Raw genomic sequence first — 21,057 nt, 5'->3', positions numbered from 1 at the left:
AAATAAAAGTGTATTTTACAAATAAAAAACCAATAGATGTACTTTGTCTTTCATTTCAAGACTTTAGCATCTATGACAATATTGATCATATTAAATAAGAGTTAGGTATAGTCTTGTGGCGTCCTTTCCATGAATGGTAAGTAGAGTCTTGTTTTATCCTTTCCACAAAATCTCCGTCCTGTCAAACATGCTGGCTCTTTCATCCGTGGGGTCGTTATAATGTGACGGTTAATTCCGTTATTCGTTGGTACAAGAGTAGCCCAAGAGTTGGCGGTGGGTGGTGATGACTAGCTGCTTTCACTCTAGACTTACACAAAGGTACCCAATAGGCGCTCTGTGCTCTGCCCGCAGCTGTTATCCAAACCCGATTTGTAGCTTTATAAGTCCAGTGATTTACCGTTGAGTTACCGGGAGGCAGTTTTATAGATAATCAGATAATTGGTTATCTGCGCCTGTGCTCTGCCCAAAATGAGTGTGTAAACCCGGTTTGTACCGTTGTAAGTCCGCAAATGTGCCGCTGTGCCACTGCAGGAGAGGAGTCATCTGTAAATGTAATTTATCGGAAATTTTTTTTTTTAAGAAACTTCAGATAAAATTAAGAAAAACATTACAGAAGGAAACATAAAGACTGAAAAATGTGTGTTTCTCTCTTTTAAAACACTAATCTCGAAGATTATATATAAAAAATACATCAAAGTCATCAAGCTAGCCCAAATGAACAAGTCTTAAGTATAATATTCTACAAAGTAAACAAATTTCTACTGTGAACTTTTTTCCACCTGGTAAATTAAAACATCCTTTCTATGAATTAGAACGATTGATTATAAAAGTGTAATTTTCCTTTTGTTCTTCTCCAGCACTACAGTTTACTCTTTACCAGTCTTACGAGTACGTTTGACCACTCTGTCTGTTCTTGGCCAGATGGGTTAAGGCGTTCGACTCAATGTCGCGGGTTCGAATCCCCATTGCACCAAACATGTTGGCCTTTTCAGCCTTGGGGGCGTTATAATGTGACGGTCAACCTCACTATTCTTTGGTAAAAGAGTAACCCAAGAGTTGTCGGTGGTTGGTTATGACTGCCTTCCCTCTAGTCTTACACTACAAAATTAAGGATGGCTAGCGCAGATAGCCCTCGTGTAGTTTTGCGCGAAATTCAAAAACAAGCAAACAAACTGTCTTCTCCTCTCTTCTGATAACTCAGTAATAATATAGAGTGTTTATATTGCTAAAATTCGGGGTTTGATACCGAAAATAACTCTCTGCACCCCGGTGGCAACAGCGATATGTCTTCCGATTTGCAACGCTATGAACAGGTTTTCGATATCCGTGGTGGGAAGAGCAAAGATAACCCATTGTGTAGCTTTGTGTTTAATAATAAACTAGGTAAAAAGTATTATATTACTGATTGCTCCATTAACATCAGATGTAACTGACGTTCTAGTCATGTTTATTTGTTGATAGGTAGGAAAGCTCGAGAGAAAACCCAACACGAAGTTATAATAACAGATGTACAAGTTTAATTAAATATATATGTTTAAATTTTCCCGTCCCAAAAAATTACAATATGATGGCCTGTAGTTATGAGTTCTTACTTCAGCTAATAATCAAATCTCACAGTAAACATCAGTACTATAATAAAATATGGGAAATTGTTGACTTCCATGTTCTGGATGAGAATGTGAATGTGTCTATGTGACTGATTACTCGTTAGGTAAGTGCGTGCGTGATTAACTTTGGCATGCAGGCAGGTCAAACTGCAGGTCATGACGTTTTAGTGAGTTACATAATAGATAATAAATAAAATTTTAAAATTATATAATTTTAAAGTTCTTCATTTTATAAAGTACAATTTCAAAACAATTTCAAATTCCTTTAGCGGGATAATTTGGATATTTGTTCTTGAGCATACTTCCCTGTGTTATTGTTTTTTTGTTGTTGTTTTTTTCATCTTTAGAAATTTATGAAATATAACATAAAATATTCTTTGTAATTTCCTCATCTATATTCTGAAGCTATATTTTATATTATTCAGTCATGTGGGGCTAAAAAGCAATCAATGAAAATTCAGAAACTACTTTCCACGCCTATCTCTACCATGCTCTAATTTATAATTTGCTAATAGATTTTTACGATACTAACTTTAATTAAATGTATAACCAATGAAAAGTCAAGATTTCAACTGATTCATTGCCATAGTCGTCATACCATCCGAATTAACAGATAATTTATAATTTACTTTGTATAATTTGTATTTACTTCCTAATTGTTTATGATAGTTACGAGATCCGTCAAATATATCGAGCATGTACAAAGATTTCGATTTGATTGTGAAAATACCACATAAAATAAAATGTTTTTCTTTAAAAAGAAATTAAATAATTATCTGGACGTTATAAAAATTTCATATGTGAAATTTAACATTTCCTCTTCGTTAGAAGTATTTTTAATCTTAAAATGAAAATTATTCTGCGTGTTGCCTGGTCAACATTTTGAAAAATTAAATTAAACTCTTACTACTTCATTTAAAAACCTGATTTTTTACGAAAATCTTTAATTTACTAATACCCTTCAAAATTTTGTAAACAAATTAATACATTATCAAAAATCATAATGTGATTACTTTCATGGATATCGTCATGCTTATCAATTTTATGGATTTCACCCAACCCGTAATAAGAGTTAATTAACTGAGCAAACCTAACAAACAATAAACAGTAACGTAAATTCAACATTAAAACAAACGAAGAACAAACTCATCAATTGTGAATTTCTGTGCTGGAACTAACTGCACAAAGTTTTTTCAGACAATAGCGAAAATAAACAGAAAAACAAAATTTCTTATCCCTCCACGTGTACAATACATGGTTTATAATAGCTTTCATTGTGTAGCACGTGTGTACTTAAAACACCTGTTCATTACCAGAACTTTACATGTTAAACTTTAAGCTCTGTGTTGTATCTCAAGTTTCGGTCTCTATAAATTTCCAGTTGTTAATAACGCACTTTGGCATCACTTTCTTTTAATGATAGTCCATCGAGTACGTTGACGCATGCGTAGCTTTCCTATAATCTATTTGACCCTTAAGTTATGAAGAACTTATAAAAGCGCTTAATATCAATAAGTGAAAAAGAAGGTTTGACTTTTCACAATATATATTTAAATGACGTCAACATCAACAACCTCGTTCTAGTTTTCAGACACATTATTTTTACGATCAATTTTTCATATTTCAGACAACAATTATACCTTCAATACATAGTATCTTAATACGCAACATATAAATGAACTGTATAAGATAACTTGCTTGCACAAGAAGAAAAATGAAAATTCAAAAACAACATTTCTCAGATTATCAGTTTTCCTGCCATCTCGTGGGGATTATTATTACTAAACTAGAATTTCTGAACATATTCTGAACCAAAAATATCTAATAATTACACTTAGAAAAGAGAACAAAATTCAAAGAAACTTCACTTTAAAACATTAGTGTTAAATAGAAACTCAGAATAGCAGCCAAGAAAAGAACTACAGTTGATGAAGGCATCTTGTATAACTGAGAAAATTCATATAATTTCTATGTTTACGACTGTTGGAGTTTGGACTGATGAATGAAAAATGAAAAAAATATGGTGAAACTATTTCCACCAAAACATCTAGAGTTCTTAATGTCTTATAACCTTCATTTTTAACATACCTTTTTACACTTTACAAGTAAGAAACGTTGATGTCTTGTTTTATTCATTTTACTTAAAATATAAAAGAGTGTCTATATAATGTAAAAATGTATACATTCCACACGAATCAAAGTGTGTGAACACAAATGAACATTGTTCTGATAAAAGTAATATAGTTATGATAATGACTTAGGTACATAACTCTAATTCGTGCACTGCTTAGCATTTGACAGTGTTTTTAACTTAATTGTGCCCACTCAAAGTGATCACAACAGCTTCATTTTAGTCGCAGGAAAGACGTTTACCTAGCATATGGCCCCATACCCCCAGATCCCGAGTACAATGAACCATAACCTTTAAAGATCGAAACATTTTCTTACTTGTTTTGCATGTTAAATAAAAAATAATGTCCGTATCAGCTGTATGTAATTGTATATATTTATTTCGCTTTGGTTCCCTGTAGTTACGCAACAAGTATTTTTGTAAATGTAATCGTCCTTGGAATAAAATTTTATAAATAGTCGAGTTAAATTGAAGCCGACAGTTTTCGAAGCTTGATTAGTTTTAGTGACAGAGGAGGGTTTTGTTTACTTAAGGTCGTGCTGGATGATGACCTTTTGGTAAAAATGGCAAAAGACATAAATTAAAAATAAAAAACAATTAGTGTTACTGATTTTCTTCTCTTGAAAACTGTTGCTATTTCCTAACAGAATGTCTCCTTTAAAAATACTAGAGGAAGACGTTTTGATTAACGGGAATTTCAACTTTCAAAATAAAGTTATATCAAAGCTGGTCACAAAGAGGCCTTTCTGGAAGTGACATGGGTGATCTCGTTTACGAAATAGAATGAGTAATTTACAAAAAAAATTTGTTAGTGATAAAGTGTTGGAGTAATAGCACTGGAAGTTAAGATGGTTGATTTCAGTGTGCACGAATAACAGATCCACTTGGAAGACCGAATAACATTCCGGATCGGGAATCCCTTGGAACTAGCTTGACTTAATATGGTATTTGCCTACTTTAGATGTCTGTGTATGTGTTAAATTTATTTTTGTGTTGATAATCTCATTGATATAATCCTTGAAAATAATATACAGTTAATCCCAATGATATAATTCTTTGAGATACCACAGAGATCATCCTGTTCATATAATCTTTCAGATAACATAGAGATAATTCCACTCATATAATTCTCTCAAATAAAATAGAAATAATCCCGTTGATATAATTCTTTCAGATATAATAGAGATAATCCCGTTGATATAATCCTTTCAAATATCACAGAGATAATCACGTTGATGTAATCTTTTCTGATAACATACAGGTAATCCTATTCATATAATCCTTTGAGATAACATAGAGATAATTCCATTAATATAATCCTCTCAGGTAAAATAGAAATACTTCTGTTGATGTAATTCTTTCAGATAACCTAGAGATAATCCCATTGTTATATAATATTTTCAGATAACATAGAGATTATTCCATTCATATAATCTTTTCAGATATCATAAAGATAATTTCATTGATATAATCCTTTGAGATAACATATTGATCATCCTGTTCATATAATCTTTCAAATAGCATAGAGATAATTCCACTCATATAATCCTCTCAGATAAAATAGAAATAATCCCATTGATATAATCCTTCCAAATATAATAAAGATAATCCCGTTCATATAATCCTTTCAAATATAATAGAGATAATTCCGTTGACATAATTCTTTCAAATAACACAGATATTATCCCACTGATGTAATTCTTTCAGATAACATAGAGATAATCCAATTAATATAATCCTTTCATATAGCATAGACATCTTCCTACTGATATAATTGATATCATAAAGATAATCCCATTCATATAATCTATCAAATAACATATCGATCATCCTGTTTATATAATCCTTTCATATAAAATAGAGTTTATCCTGTTGATATAATCCTTTCATAAGACGATGATTATCTAATTGATATAATCCTTTCATATAACATAGATTAATTCCACTCATATGATGCGATAACAGATAAAATAATATAATCCTTTCAGATAATCCATCCTGTTGGTAACATAGAGACAATAATCTTTCAGATAAAATAGATAATTCCGTTGATATAATCCTTTTAGATAACACACTGATCAATGTTATATTTTCTTTCCAAACAGATAACATAGAGATAATCCCTTTGATATAATCCTTTCATACAGAAATAATCCAGTTGATATAAAAAGAGTCCGTCAGGAGGAAAGAGAAAATGTGGGTTTACAAAAATTAAAGGTGTGAAGTGTTGTCAGGATAGAAGTGTTTTGGTTTCTTGTTAATTACGTTCTTATGGCTCAAGATTGGAAAACTTCTGCAAAGGATGATTCCCGAGCATCCCCTGAGCTTGTTCACAAAATATAAAATATGTGATAGTTTGATCTGAGGTTAGCAAGAGCAAAGCAATAGGACGTTTACAACTTTCTACAACATGGAAATGGAACAGTAGAGAACAAACTCGGAAATCTCACTGCACCTTTATTCTAAGATATGTAAAGTAACACTCGTGACACATTAGTAAGTTAAAGATTTCATTAACGCTAAAGATGGACTTAGCTATGTCTTGAAAAGAAAGAATAACACGTACACACGTTCGTCAAAATGTACAGTTCTGGAATTTTTGTCATATAATGGATGTATTCACGTTACGACATTATTGTCCAATTTATCCCCAGAAAGATATACTGAGTTGAGCTTGTTTTGTTTGTTTTTTAATTTCGCGCAAAGCTACAAGAGAGCTATCTGCGCTAACTGTCCCTAATTTAATAATGTAACACTAGAGGAAAGGCAGCTAGTTATCACCATCTACCGCCAACTCTTGGTCTACTCTTTTACCAACGAATAGTGGGGTTGACTGTCAGATTACAACGCCCCCGTGGCTGAAGGAATGAGCATGTTTGGTGTACGGGGATTCGAACCCGCAACCCTGAGATTACGAGTCGAGTGCCTTAACTCACATGGCCATGCCGACCCATTGAGGTTGATAGAGACGTATTTATTCAAACACGGAAATATGTAAAGTTTGGAACTAATACAAATACACAGAACTCCTCTGAAGAGTCCTTAGAATATCTTCTCAGCTAGTGTCAGAGCAAGCCCGGCAAAACAAACCTGTTTAAATAGTGCCAGTCACGAAAAGTCGATTGAAGCAACAACAATGATCTAAATATTTTATATGAATCAGACAATTAATTTTAAAAACACGTTTTTCACGTCTATAAATACAACTTTGTAAATCATACTTTTGCAGTTGTGTATTACAATTTTAAAGTGTTTCTGTCCTTTAAACAGATTCTACTAAGATCATTTATCGTTAACACCTTTGCAATCACGCCTATCCACTCGTGCACTAGGTTTTCAACACTATCAGCGCTCGTTGAACTAGTACGTTTACACCAAGAGTATTTCTGTAACCTCAGAATATTGGCTTGAAGAAATAAAATATTTGCAAGGAAAGTGTACATTCTAACCAATCACCGATAACGACAACTGCTATTGGACACTAACACTGGCGTGGTAACAACATACTTATAGAGATGTAACCTCAGCTTATTTGTCTGTAAACCGAACAGTAAATCTCTATCCTTAAAAAGCACGTTCGATTCGAGACTTTAGCAGAACTTATATGATTTCTATTCCAGTTGTCGACATCGAAGCTGTGGGTAAGTCTGTAAACTTGAAAATTACAACAAATATAAAATAAGCATTACATATGACGAAAATAAAAGATTATATGTTTTTAAAATGTCGTACAACAAAGTATCAGAACGTAAAGAAATTAGACATTTTTTAAAACGTGTTCTTGGCTGAAATATCTTAAGCAAGAAATAAAACCTAAACAATGAAGGACGGTACAAATTGCGTCGTAAGAACTGCTTGGTTTCTAATATGTTTAACTTCAATTAAATCTTATGTCTGTCGTGTCTTTTCATTGAAATAAAACATTATGAAAATCATTCTTGTTGCTGAAGAGTGTGGGAGGTTGTGTTTCTGTTCTTCATAGCACGAAAGAAATTACATGAAACTTGTTTCATTGGTGCTGAAAAAACTTGTGTCGATGTGATGAAAAACAAGAACTGTTTACATAAAATGTTAAGCCTAGAAAGTGTTGATACATTTCAAGAACAAACTGAAAAATAACTACCAATAAAAAGTTTTCGTTCTTAAAACTGATAAAGATGTTTCTTCGTAAAGACCTTTTGGTGTTAAAAGTTTTGTTTCCCTTGGTCAATTTCCCAATGTATTATCAATCACTTCTTTGTGTCTCTAAGTACACTGATTAACGTGCTTACACCTGTACTTGTTCAGTTGTACATAACGGTTTCATACTATTTGCACCTTGAAGACAGAAATCGCTACAACCCAATTAATGTTAATAAATCTATCACATTAATTCTGATATAGAGATTACAATATTTCGTCTGTGAAAACAACAATAATTCTAAATTCATTTCACATGATAAACTTAAAATAGAAACATGGCAAAGAAGTTTATATTTCCAAATATGATTTCACCTCACTTCAATGAGTCATCGGAAAGTATGAGGGCTTGTAGCGCTAGAACCCTTGACGAACACAACACAAATAGCCAACTATGTAGCTTAGAATTATGTAACATGTTGTATTTTTATTCTTTAATTTTGTCGTCAGAACTACAGCTACACATTTGGTTATCTGTTCTGTGCCCACTATGGAAAGTCAAACTCTGTATATCAAGTTTATAAACATTTTAAACTTGATGTTTAGTCAGCTTGGAGCATATTATTGTAAACTAGCCAATATATAATTTGCAGGACCGATGTAATACAAAGTTAAACAACTATTATTTCTACTATGTCTGTCAAGTCCACTATAACACATTTTTCACTGATTTAACTAATATATGAATTGTAATTGGTAAGCCTACTAATTGTAAATCGAAATCAGATTTGACATCTACATAATACTGTTTCGCGAAGTACTCGGCTTTCTAAAAGATTTGGTGAAAAGTATTATCTTCGTGCGGGAAACGTCATGGCCAGATGGTCGGGGTTCGAAACTCAACAAAAATTCACCCGTTCAGTCGTGTGAGCGTTATTATGCCATTCTCAATCCCACCATTTGTTGGTAAAAGAGTAGCCTAAGAGTTTGCAATAGGTGGTCATGACTAGCTGTCTTCCCTCCTGTCTTTCATCAGACGCGGCGACATTTGAACGTTGAGTACAGCAGTTTAAAAGTATGGATTACATAAAACATACAAATACTCTGGAACTTATTTTATAAATGACTATTCTTCGTTTGTTTAATTCAAAAAAAAGTTACTTGAGTCCTATATGCTCTAGAAATTCTAAATTTGAATCAATATACTAGAGGAAAAACAACTGTAAATGCCACCCACCACTACCTCTTGAACTACTCTGGAGTTTATTTTCAGTGAGTACAAACCCCAGAAGCTGTGACCGTTCACTCTCTCATTCGTCCACGTGAGTTTACAGATATCACCAAATCGGTTCATATAACCAATACTGCTTTTCTTGTGTCCCAGCTGTACTGATGAGTTCCGTATTGAGCGAAATGTGTCGGCGTTAATGGGCATTGGAAATATATCTTTATTGGAATAATTTTATTCGCTCTTTTACTCCTTAAATCGATAAGTGCCTAAGCAAAGAATGTAGTGTTAAATATATGATAAAAGTAACACTATCTTGTAACAAGTATAATTTTGCTTCTCTAACTTCGAAAATGCGTTCACACCGACCCAGTTGTTGTAATTAAACATATTGTTTTTTTACAGGGTTGAAACAATCTGGTCAGCCGAGTAATGAAGCATTCCGTAAAGTGGCGTCAGAAATCCACCAAGCTTTCTCACAAATTGGTTTTGTTTACCTTGTAAACCATGGGATATCACAAGAACAAGTATGTCGTGCTGTTTTGATTATTTATTTTCTCCAAAATTCATTTTCTTCAGATTGAGATAGGGAGTCTACAAGAAACGATAGAAGAACATATATTTGTATATATTTTTCTATTTTCTAGTTTTCCGCCATTCTTCAGAAGTCCAGAGAGTTTTTTCTACTTCCTCTTGAAGTAAAAGAAAAATACAAAAAACTTCCAAATCATTACGATGGCTACCTTAGTCCAGATAAAGAAACGTAGGTAGAAGATTAATACATAGAAAATATTCTTGTAGCTAATGTGAATTTATTTTGTTATTTTCCCCCAATACATTTCAAAAATTCACTATTAAAAGTTTAACAATCATCATTGTTGGTTATAAAGATTTATTTTGGTGAGTGAAGAAGTGGAACTCCTGATAAATGAAAGTCTATGTTCCAAAAGTTCATCAGATATTCCTTATTGCTGATTTATCTACTTCTTGATTTTATCTATTTAGATCAATGTTCTTAAACAATCGCGACGCATAATAATAATTTCTGTACTACTAACATTTTGTTAGAAAGAAGCCAAGGAATCAAACCGTTCAAACAGTATGGAACTAAATCTTGGTCCTCTTATCCTCCCGACCCAGCATGGCAAGGTGGTTAAGGCACTCGACTCGTAATCTGAGGGTCGTGGGATTGAATCATCATCACACCAAACATGCTCGCACTTTCAGCCGTGGGAGCGTTATAATTTCACGGTCAATCCCACTATTCGTTGGTAAGAGTAGCCCAAAAGTTGGCGGTGGGTGGTGATGACTAGCTGCCATCCCTATAGTATTACACTGCTAAATTAGGGAGGGCTAGCGCAGATAGCCCTTTTGTAGCTTTGCGCGAAATTCAAAAAACCAAACTATTTCTACTGATATCATTAAAACATAAAAAACACAACCTCAGATCTATATGAATGGAGCACTCTTTCAGACTGCTACATCTGCGAAATGTTTAGGATTTACATTTAACTCAAAACTAACGTGGGTAAACCACAGAAGTAACATTAGAACAAAAATTTGGCGAAGAACAAACTATGCTAGAAGACTAACTGGTAAAACCAGTGTAGCAACAGCAGATAACATCATAAAAATATATAAAACGTACATTAGTCCTGTCAATAATTATGCAGCCCCTGCATGGATAAATGTAAGTAACAAAAAACTACTTCAAACAAAACAACAAACAATACAAAATACACTACTTACAACAGCTTATAAAGTACTCAGAACAACATTATCAGAATTCATGTATCAATACGCGCTCATAGCAGATAGACTCCTACATAGTACAATGAATTATTTTGACAGAAATTGGAGAAAAAATGAACTAGTAAGCGAACTACACAGGTACTGTATACATGATGAGGATAGACCTAAACACCTTTTCCCAGTGAATATATATTTTCTAAATAAAGAGAAAAGGTAATCTATAAACTAAACTACACATTAGTTAAGGGGTTAATTACTAAACTTTGAAAGGGTTTTTTAATGTAAATGTTTTATAGTTAATACCTATCTAATGAAAGTGCAAATAATCATGGAACTATAAAGAAAAATGATTTTTGCACCAAGTGTATATGTAGATAGTGCATGGGCATTGCCCTCAAAGGGGCCTGAGTAGGTACGGGTTACGGTAGCCCTCGTGTGCAGTGTATAAATACACTTGACAATTGTAAAAACAAATATAAGGGAAGTAGGAAAGGTCGACAAAACCTGACTTTCCTGGGTATATAAACATCAATACCCAAATACCTATGAAAGAGAGAGAAAATATCACTAACAACAAATGTCCTCTGTTGGTTGTTAGCAAAACTCTACTTATTTTAAACATTCCACAGTTGTTAAAAAACATCAACCACCCACTACGCTCAAATAGATATTTTGATAACGGAAAGAATAAAAACGATAAAAGAAAGTGACGAAGATACAAAATAGGTTATTTGAATTAGTTATTAAAATAAATATCTTTATATTCATTTCTATTGTACCTGGTCTCTAAAGTATAATAACAGATACCAAATATTTTTCTAATATTTTCGTTTGTTGGAAAGCATGCTTCCAAAACGTACACACACACACAGTTTCTACACTGTCTGTGTATTTGGTTCTTATTCGCCCTGTTTAGGTAAGGCTACTATTTGTATTAAGTAGACTGAGCAGTGTATATTATAGTGTTGTGTACCTTGTTCTCTAGACTGCGATTCTTCCCCTAAATAATTACGTGAAACAGTTATATTCACTTTCAAGGAAAATGTACGTCTTGGTACAAAGTTCCTCCAACCTCAGTTTGTTTTTGACTTTCGCCACTTTCACATGTTACCTTTTGAGTCCATTACAATAAAAGTGATCGACTTTCACTATCACCTCGTACATTGACGTATATTTACAAAGAATACGAACACTCATCTTTTGTACCAATTCTGATTATACATAAACACAGGAGCGAAACAAGACCACTTCTTCACCTTGGTTGTGATTCATAGAACTTCTATTTATATTTACAAAACAAATTTACCAATTATTACCTCTGTTTAATTAACCAAGTAACTAAATGTCTCCTGACTCCTAAAAGTTAACATCCTCTGTGTTTCTTTCATCATTTAGTCTCCAAACGAGAATTCAAAAAGAAATAAAAGAAACTTATGGAATAGTGAACAGTGAATGTATCTTTCCATCTGACCAAGATACTCCCGGATTCAAAGAAACTTGTCTTGACTTCCTCGAGGCGTGCGTGAACCTGTGTCGCCGTTTTTTGGTGGTTCTTGCCTTATCTTTAGGTAACATTTTGACTTCCATTTAGAGATGAGAATTATTTGTCAGTAGTATTTCTCCGATTATTTAACTAATATTACTAGGATAATGTCTGGTACAATATCATGTATAAACAGATTTAACACATATTAGTACAGTTTGTTGATTTAGATGTTTGTCTCATCCCCACCCTCACCTGAAAAAAATTTTTGGGCTCCCGTTTCTGTTAATTCAACAACTTTTAGATCACGTATTGTTTACAATATGTATTAATTTGTACATAATCAATTTAAATTTATAACATCACCAATTTAAAACAATATGAATTCTCAACAATATAGAAATAATTTTTTCACACTGACTTACAGATTAGTAATGGTATAGATAGGCTGTAAATGTTGTGTTCAGTGGAAGAACAATATTTTTACATACCCTTGTTTGTTTCTCTTCATTTTATGTTTTTGTTTCTTGAGTGTTCTCTTCCTTTGAAGTATTTTAGATTTATTAGAATTATGGTATTAAAAGAAAATGACTCACTTGCTATAAATTAAAATTATAGATTAAATTCATTATCTCGGTGTAATAAGTGTGTTTAATTTTCCTTTATAACTGAATGTTTTTGCTGCCCAGACCTCGCAGAAGACTTTTTCTTGAAGAGACACCAAGAACTCACTAAGTGCAAAGAAAATGCATCATCATTAAGACTGCTGTACTACCCTCCTGTGACAGATGTGACTGACTTTACAACGACTGCTCGTTGCGGTGAACATTCTGACTTTGGAACGGTGACATTTTTGTTTCAAGATAATGTTGGTGGTCTGGAGGTAACGATAAAATTAATGTATGTAAATTAGTAAATTTTTAAAAAATTCTTCATTACGAATTTCAAAATTACATTAAACCGAAACGTCTACTGTTAACCTAAATAGTTTTAAAATAATTGGACATTAGAATCATAATGTAACAGAATGTTTAGATAACTGTACAGTAATTACACAGTTTTGAAAGTTTTTTTTAATGTTGTATAACATATAAAAAAATTATAAGTGCATGTAGGAAATAAATTTTGATGAAAGCTATAAAACTAAGTTATATTACATTAAACTAAATTACAAACATTAGTTTATGGTTACTATTCGCGGGTTCGCGCCCGCGTCGCGCTAAACATGCTCGCCCTCCCAGTACGGTCAATCCCACTATTCGTTTGGCGGTGGGTGGTGATTATAGCACAGATTAATTATAAGGAACTAATTCGTTACGTAAATTATTATTTAATTATAAGGAATTAATTCGTTACGAATTGAACCATTAGAAATTACAAACATTAGCTTACATTTACTATTCGAAAGTAAGTTATTATTTAATTATAAGGAATTAGTTCGTTACGAATTGAACCATTAGACGATAACTGTAGTTTTATAAAATGATTTTTGGAATTTTGAATAACATACAGCTGGTGGTGATCAAACCACCAAAAAAATTAAAACTTATGTGGATGAAAATTCCAAACAAACCCTACAATTGAAATTGGACAACGATTTATTAAAACGTTCTTTGTTTTATTTTTTACTGTTTGCAACATATGGCTTTGGATAAGCCAATGGTGCGTCTTCTTTTCTGTATACAGTTTCGGACCTTTGACGCAGCACTTTAACTGTTATCTTACCCTTCTCCCATTAGCAAAGATTGGACAACCTTGTCAACTCGTATTGACTACATGTTGAGTGATATTAAATCTAGAGTATATATAAATTATCTAGCAGCTTTTTGCAAGATGTCTTATAACAAGTGTTAATACATTTTTATTTAAATTTAAACAATCATAGTTTTTGATGAGTTATCCAACGATGTATGTTGTTTTCTAATTGAGTGTTCAAACCCTAGCATCATACTTGAGTGAGTCGATTAATTAGAGGAGACGGTGTTATCACGCAGAGGACGATTATCTTCCCAGCTAGTGTTTGTGTTTGTCGCATTTTTTGTTATAATTAATATGAAAATTATTAATATTAATATTATTATTATTTAGTATACGTGTGTGAGTGTATCGTTTAGAAACAAGTAAAAATCGCATTATGTATATCGTATAATTTCACATGAAAGATTACAGTTTATAAATCCTGAATTTTTATATTTCAGGTAAAAACAAAATCAGGAGAATGGATACCTGCTACGCCACTAGAGGGAGCCATTTGGTGAACGTTGGAGATTTGTTGGAGATCTGGAGTGAAGGAGTATATTCAGCCACGGTAAGTGATAACTTGTGAATGGAACAACTTAGCTGCGCTATCTATTAATCGCAATTGTAGTTAAATCTGAGATTATATATTTGTAACATTCTTACTAATAAACAGTAATATATAGTACAATATCGTTCATATGAATGTTACACGTAATACTTTGTGTGTGTATTTGTGTACATAATTCTGTACACATTATTTTATTTACGTCTAAATATTTATTAGGAACATGCTACACTGAGTAACATCTATAATTATACATATTTTGTTTGTTTATCGTTAAACACAAAGGTACTCAATAGGCTCTCTGTGCTCTGCCCACAGCTGTTATCCAAACTCGATTTGTAGCTTTATAAGTCCAGTGAGTTACCGGGATGCAATTTTACAGATAATCTGAGTAAATAACTTTGTTCTATCGCGATTTAACTTTAAGATAATGCAGGAGATTATCGGATTTAAATATAGATTTAAAACGTAAGCTATTAAATCAACTAAAACCACATTATATTATTTAACCCTAAAGTAAATATTTACTTTGTTGCTCATTAAAATGGTATTCATGATCGTTATAACAAAATAAATAGAAAAAGCGCTTGGAAACCGTTATTTTTTATTTATTTCTAGATAAGTATGTACTAACCATTTAAATTTTATTAATTTATTAATTGATATAGTATTAATATTCTAATTGCATATTTATGGTTTGCACTTTGTTGTCTCATCGAGTGCTGGTGCCGAAGGAGGAATCTAAAATGCAATGTTCAAGAAGTTCTGTAACCTACTTTGTTAATCCTGATGACATCGTTATGGTGGAACCTCTCAATGGATCCAACAGGTTTCCTACAGTTTACGCGGCTGAATATCTCGTCAACAAATTTAAAAAGATACTTAAGTCGTGCTAGTGAAGCCTGGACGATCTGCCCTATAAAGTTTCATGCTTTTAATATCAGTCAGAAAATTAGTTAACGTTCTATTGTATTGATAATTCTAGGGACTGGAAATAAATTTCCTCCATGATAACCTTCTAAGTAAATAACCTTTTCAAAATAAATACATTTTTAACTGGCAAGTCTTTGAAAGATTATTTTTGTTGTTCAGATGACCGTGTCAAGGAAACTAGTGGACGAATTGTGAAACAAAGTATATGGACCACCGGTATGTGAACCAATCAATTAATGAGGAGGTGTGTGTTGTAATCCATCTTTGTGGAAGACAACGTACACTTCCGTGTACTGTATGATAATGGTATCATGATAACTGTTGATAAATAAACAGACATCCAAGACTACATTCCAGCAGGATACTGCAGTTTATATTCTGCATGGTCAGGTTTCCATGTCAAGGTTCTCTTAACACCAAAAGTGTCGTTTGATGCCCTTGTCATATTGACATTCAAAGAATATTTACACATAATTTATACGTGGATGTACACACAAATTGATTCACGAATAAATTTCTTGTAAACCATGAATAAGAAATTAGATGAATAAACTTCATATATCTAGAAGAAAATTAAAATTGTCTTTCGTTATGCACTGTTTATTGTTATTCATGTATTGCGATTATATGATGTTGTTTGCTTAAATAAAAATTCCATGTGTACAACAGAGATCTAGTGGGTTTTACTTACAAGTTTCTGTGTTGAGCGCGGATACAAGGTGTGATTTATGAAATTTACGTATAAGTTGTTATTCTTATGTACTGCGATTACATTATGTTATTTGCTTAAATAAAAGTGTATTTTACAAATAAAAAACCAATAGATGTACTTTGTCTTTCATTTCAAGACTTTAGCAACTATGACAATATTGATCATATTAAATAAGAGTCAAGTATAATCTTGTGGCGTTCTTTTCATGAATGGTAAGTAGAGTCTTGTTCTGTCCCTTTCAAGAAATCTCCGTCATGTCAAACATGCTGGCCCTTTCATTCGTGGGGTTGTTATAATGTGACGGTTAATTCCGTTATTCTTTGGTAAAAGAGTAGCCTAAGATTTGGCGGTGGGTGGTGATGATTAACTGTCTTCCCTCTAGTCTTACATTGCTAAATTAGGGACGGCTATCGCAAATAGCCCTCGAGTAGCTCTGCGCGAAATTCAAAACAAACCAAAACCTTTTTAGGAAGGATAAGTATAGACTTGTTCCCTCCTTTTTTATGAACGATAAGTACAATCTTGTTTCGTCCTTTCCTTTGCGCATTGATAATCTAAAAGTACCATTAATTTTTTCAATTTTTTTTATTTTGTACAAAGTTACTCTTATAGAAAAAGGAGGTTTGACAGCCATAGTTATAACGCACCCACTACCCTTAAGTGCAGAGCGTAATTTTCCTGTAATGTGACACAAGTCATGGATCCTAAGGCACGGCATGGCCAAGTGGTTAAGACATTCGACTCGTAACCTGAGGGTCGCGGGTTTGAATACCAAACATGCCCGCCCTCTGAATAGTATCATAATGTGGCGGTCAATCCCACTATTCGTTGGTAAAAGAGTAGCGTAAGAGTTGGCAGTCGGTGGTGATGACTAGCTGCCTTCCCTCTAGTCTTAGGGACGGCTAGCGCAGATAGCCGTCACATAGTTTTGCGCGAAATTCAAAACAAACAAATAAACACGAATCCTATCCATAGTCCACTATGTTAGCCACTAAGTTTTTGTTTGTTTAGCAAATAATGTTAAACGACGGATGAGATTCACTGACTAAGAAAGTTATGATTGGTTACTAAATGGTATAAAAACTAGTTCGGTATAGAAATCTGATAGTGTTTATTATAAATGACTTTAGAACAATGCTTTTTATCCTGTCATATTTTGTGGATTTTGGTTTCGTTATTGGATAATTATTATATGAGATCAAACTTTATTCGTATCCTCCATGATTTTGTAAAACAGTTTGTCAATAAGCAGTTTACGTGAAAGATTGTGTCTTTGAGAAGTGCTAGGAAAAACTGAAACAAGTGTATACAACAATGTAGAAACTAAAGCTAAATATGTACTATTTTTCAACATAATTTAAAAATTAATACGAACAGAATCTGTGACACAGAAACATTTTAAATTAAATGTTTTTATACCTTACACCGCGAATGCAAAATATGCTCGATTTCAATCAAGTGAAGAACCATATTTAAAAAATTTTAGTGTTAATATTTTCAGCATAATTTAATATTTTCAATACTAGAGAAAGATGGAGCGGTTGTTCCGAAAGTGACTCGCAGCTTTTACTGTTTCAAGGAATTGATGGACACGGTATTACAAAACTCAGTTTAGACGAATTTGACCATGAAGAAGACAACGTGCACGGTGACATGTTCATTCCTTTTCGAATATGATTTTCGACTATGTATTTTATATCCATAAGAACATTTCCATTTCGTTAAGTATTGGTACTTGTTTTTTAAATGGAGTTATCACTTTTTAGCCTATCGCGGCGTGATGAATTAATTATAGTTTGAGATGCAACGACGTAGCTAGTCGATTGTTCAGTCTAGGTTGTATATTACGAATCAGGAGAGTTTTCTTTTTCTCTTGGCATCCGTTCATCGTTCGCTGAGTCTATTTTTCTAAGTGTTTCTTATTTGATTTTTCGCTGCAGTCTTTACTTGAGTGGTTTAAGTTCCAGATATATCTGTTATGCGCATGCTCTTTAATTTTGGATCTGAGGTTTGAGTATTTTGTCTTTAAACGAAAAAATTGCGTATTCGTTTGGTTTGGAGATTAGTCTTAGGCTGAACTGGAGATAAGTTGTTTGCAAAATACTTTTCATTTCACTTTAGTTTGATGTTATGAGAACTAAATCACCAAGGTGATAAGACATTTAAGAACGTTGAAGTTAGGAAATTTAGGGTTGTAAACTTTAATTATATATTCAAAAATACGTTTTTTGATAAGTGCTAGAAGGAAGGTATTTTTTAATCAAATATTGGTAATATTGATAAGTTCACCGTAAAAATAACCACACGAGGTAAGTTTATATGCTCTGGGAACTAAAGTACTTTTTAAATTACTTTTGTAACAATCAGATATAAATGTGCTGAAATCTAGCATTTAGTTTCGAACCTGTTAGAAAAGATGTGAATATTGTTTCCATAAATTTCTCTGAAGTGAAACATTTACAGATGCTAAGCCTAATCACAAGTTGGGTATACATCAGTGTGTGGACTGGTGATTGTTTTTGTAGTATTCTTCACACGGATACAAGTTACACTCCAAATCACAATCTTTACAAGTAATTTCTAATGTATACAATTTTAAATGTGGAGTTTTCTTTATAATCACACTTTATGTGTTAACTATCAGTTTTGTTAAAATTACTGTTTACGACTGCGTCATGAAAATCTTTGATAAATGGGTACAAAATAAAAAATTGTATTACTAAAAAGTAAAATAATGTACTATGGTTGCTTTACATTTTAAATATTATGAACTTGGTTTGTCAAACAGACAGGAAATAAAATTGTTGAATATGCTTTTAAAGATAGGTAGCTGTTATATTTATGATGACCCTGAGCGTATTAACATATATACACTGCTGGCCAAAATCTTAAGGCCGATGAACATAAAGATAAAATATGCATTTGCGTTATCAGACTCAGCCACTTATTTGAGTAGAGCTTTGATAGATGAAAATAAGAAAAGGGAAAATAAAAAAAACTTGTAGCATTTATTAGGGAAAATGTGAACACTATGAAATTAGCCTAAATACTAGCTGGTCAAAATTTTGAGACCATACCAAAAAAAAGCCCTAAACAGGGTAAGAAATGCCCAACAAGAGGTCTCAGTAGTGAGTTGCACGGTCGTCATTGCGAATAACTGCAAACATTCGCTTTGGCATGATCGTTATAAGCGTTTGCAGAAGCTTGGCTGGAATGTTATTCCAAGTGGTGAAGATGGCTTCACAAAGATCATGCACTGTTTGGAATTGACTTCCCTTGCTATCCAAACATTTTCAATGGGGTTCAGTTCGGTCTAACACACTGGATGGTTCAAAAGAATCACGTTATTCGCCATGAAAAAGTCCTTTATCTTGCGGGCATTGTGGATTGCAGCGTTGTCCTGCTGATAAATCCCGTCATTTCTACACAATCTAGGGCATTCAGTCAATAAGGATGCTCTCTCCAACATGCCAGTGTAGCCAGCTACTGTTTGATGCCCCTGTATAACCTGAAGCTCCATTGTTCCATGGAAGGAAAGAGCACCCCAGATCATGATGGAACCTCTTCCACTGTGTCGTGTATAAAATGTCTACGATAGGATATCCTTATCGTGCCAGTAACGTTGGAAGCCATCTAGACGATCTAGGTTAAATATTTTCTCATCCGAGAACAAAACCTTCGTCCACTTTTCTACGTCCCATGTTTGGTGCTTCTCAGCAAAATTTAAAAGAGATATATTATGGTGTAGAAGGAGACGTGGCCTTTGAAGACGTTTACGGTTTTTAAAGCCTTTCTCTCGTAGATACCGTCTTATTGTTCTTCAGCTGCAATCTTCGTCCGTAAGGGCCTTGTGTCTTGCCGGACAACCCGTCGGATCCTTGTGCTCAACGCCGGCGACATTTTCTTGGGCCGACCACTTGAAATTCTCGTTCCGTATCCCTCATGGTCTTTCAAGCAATTTGCAACAGCAGTTTTACTACGCCCAATCTCACCAGCGATGGCACGTTGAGAGAGAGACCTTGCTTTTGCAGCTGGACAATTCTGCCACGTTCAAACTCTGTCAACTTTTCAGCCTTTGCCATGTGTTTTCCCAATGTAACACAGGAGATGTCAGTGGGAGATATTGACAACGCTAATGCTTGAACACAAATGACTAAATTTCGTTACTTGTTTACCGATTAACGCTTCGTTTTTTCAGTTTGGTCTTAAACATTTGACCAACTAGTATTTAGGCTAATTTCATAGTGTTCACATTTTCCTTATTAAATGCTAAAAAAAGTTTTTTATTTTTATTTTTCCATTTCTTAATTTCATCTTTCGAAACTCTACTCAAATAAGTGGTTGAGTCTAACAACGCAAAATGCATATTTTTTCTTCATGTTTATTGGCCTTAAGATTTTGGCCAGCAGTGTATATATAAGCCAGCAGCCCCTTCAGATATTGCTTTCTGGTGATATCAAAAATTTTTGTTACTGACTTGAGAATTTTGAAATAGCCCTATGAAAGATAGGAAGACAATAATAACTAGAATTCTATTACATATATTCAGTGATAAAAAGTGGGAATAAAAGAATAATAGTATGTTGAGACTTAGTATATAAGTTTTATAAGACATAATAAAATATAAATCACTGCCAGGTCTCCCTAATCATGTCTTTTTATTTAGATTTATAAATAACAAAGCGAACACATCAGTGATGGCTAACGCATTTAAAACAATTGTTCTAAACTTTTTTATGGAACTAAAGGAAATCTGATAATTACAAGTTAAATGCCGCCAAATTTCT

The 21,057-nt window shown here is 33.2% G+C and overlaps 1 protein-coding gene across 1 annotated transcript; it reads left to right on the top strand.

The window, feature by feature from the left end:
- The first annotated feature begins 7,235 nt into the window (after nt 1-7,235).
- LOC143233664 (uncharacterized) lies at nt 7,236-16,375 on the top strand. Its single transcript, XM_076470146.1, has 7 exons — nt 7,236-7,379; nt 9,491-9,612; nt 9,733-9,848; nt 12,233-12,405; nt 13,010-13,203; nt 14,519-14,628; nt 15,336-16,375. The coding sequence occupies exons 1-6, from the start codon at nt 7,343-7,345 to the stop codon at nt 14,576-14,578; spliced, it is 702 nt and encodes a 233-aa protein (XP_076326261.1). The 5' UTR covers nt 7,236-7,342; the 3' UTR covers nt 14,579-14,628; nt 15,336-16,375.
- The last annotated feature ends 4,682 nt before the right edge of the window (nt 16,376-21,057 follow it).

Source organism: Tachypleus tridentatus, chromosome 12, assembly GCF_004210375.1.
Source record: "Tachypleus tridentatus isolate NWPU-2018 chromosome 12, ASM421037v1, whole genome shotgun sequence".
Classification (NCBI taxonomy): Eukaryota; Metazoa; Arthropoda; class Merostomata; order Xiphosura; family Limulidae; genus Tachypleus; species Tachypleus tridentatus.
This window is presented reverse-complemented; position numbering and strand designations above follow the sequence as displayed.

Excerpts from the sequence above, each read along its gene's own strand:
- LOC143233664 (XM_076470146.1), top strand. The coding sequence starts at position 7,343 with ATGATTTCTATTCCAGTTGTCGACATCGAAGCTGTGG. Across the intron at positions 12,406-13,009 it reads GGTTCTTGCCTTATCTTTAG|ACCTCGCAGAAGACTTTTTC; the intron begins GTAACATTTTGA and ends TTTGCTGCCCAG. Across the intron at positions 13,204-14,518 it reads ATAATGTTGGTGGTCTGGAG|GTAAAAACAAAATCAGGAGA; the intron begins GTAACGATAAAA and ends TTTATATTTCAG.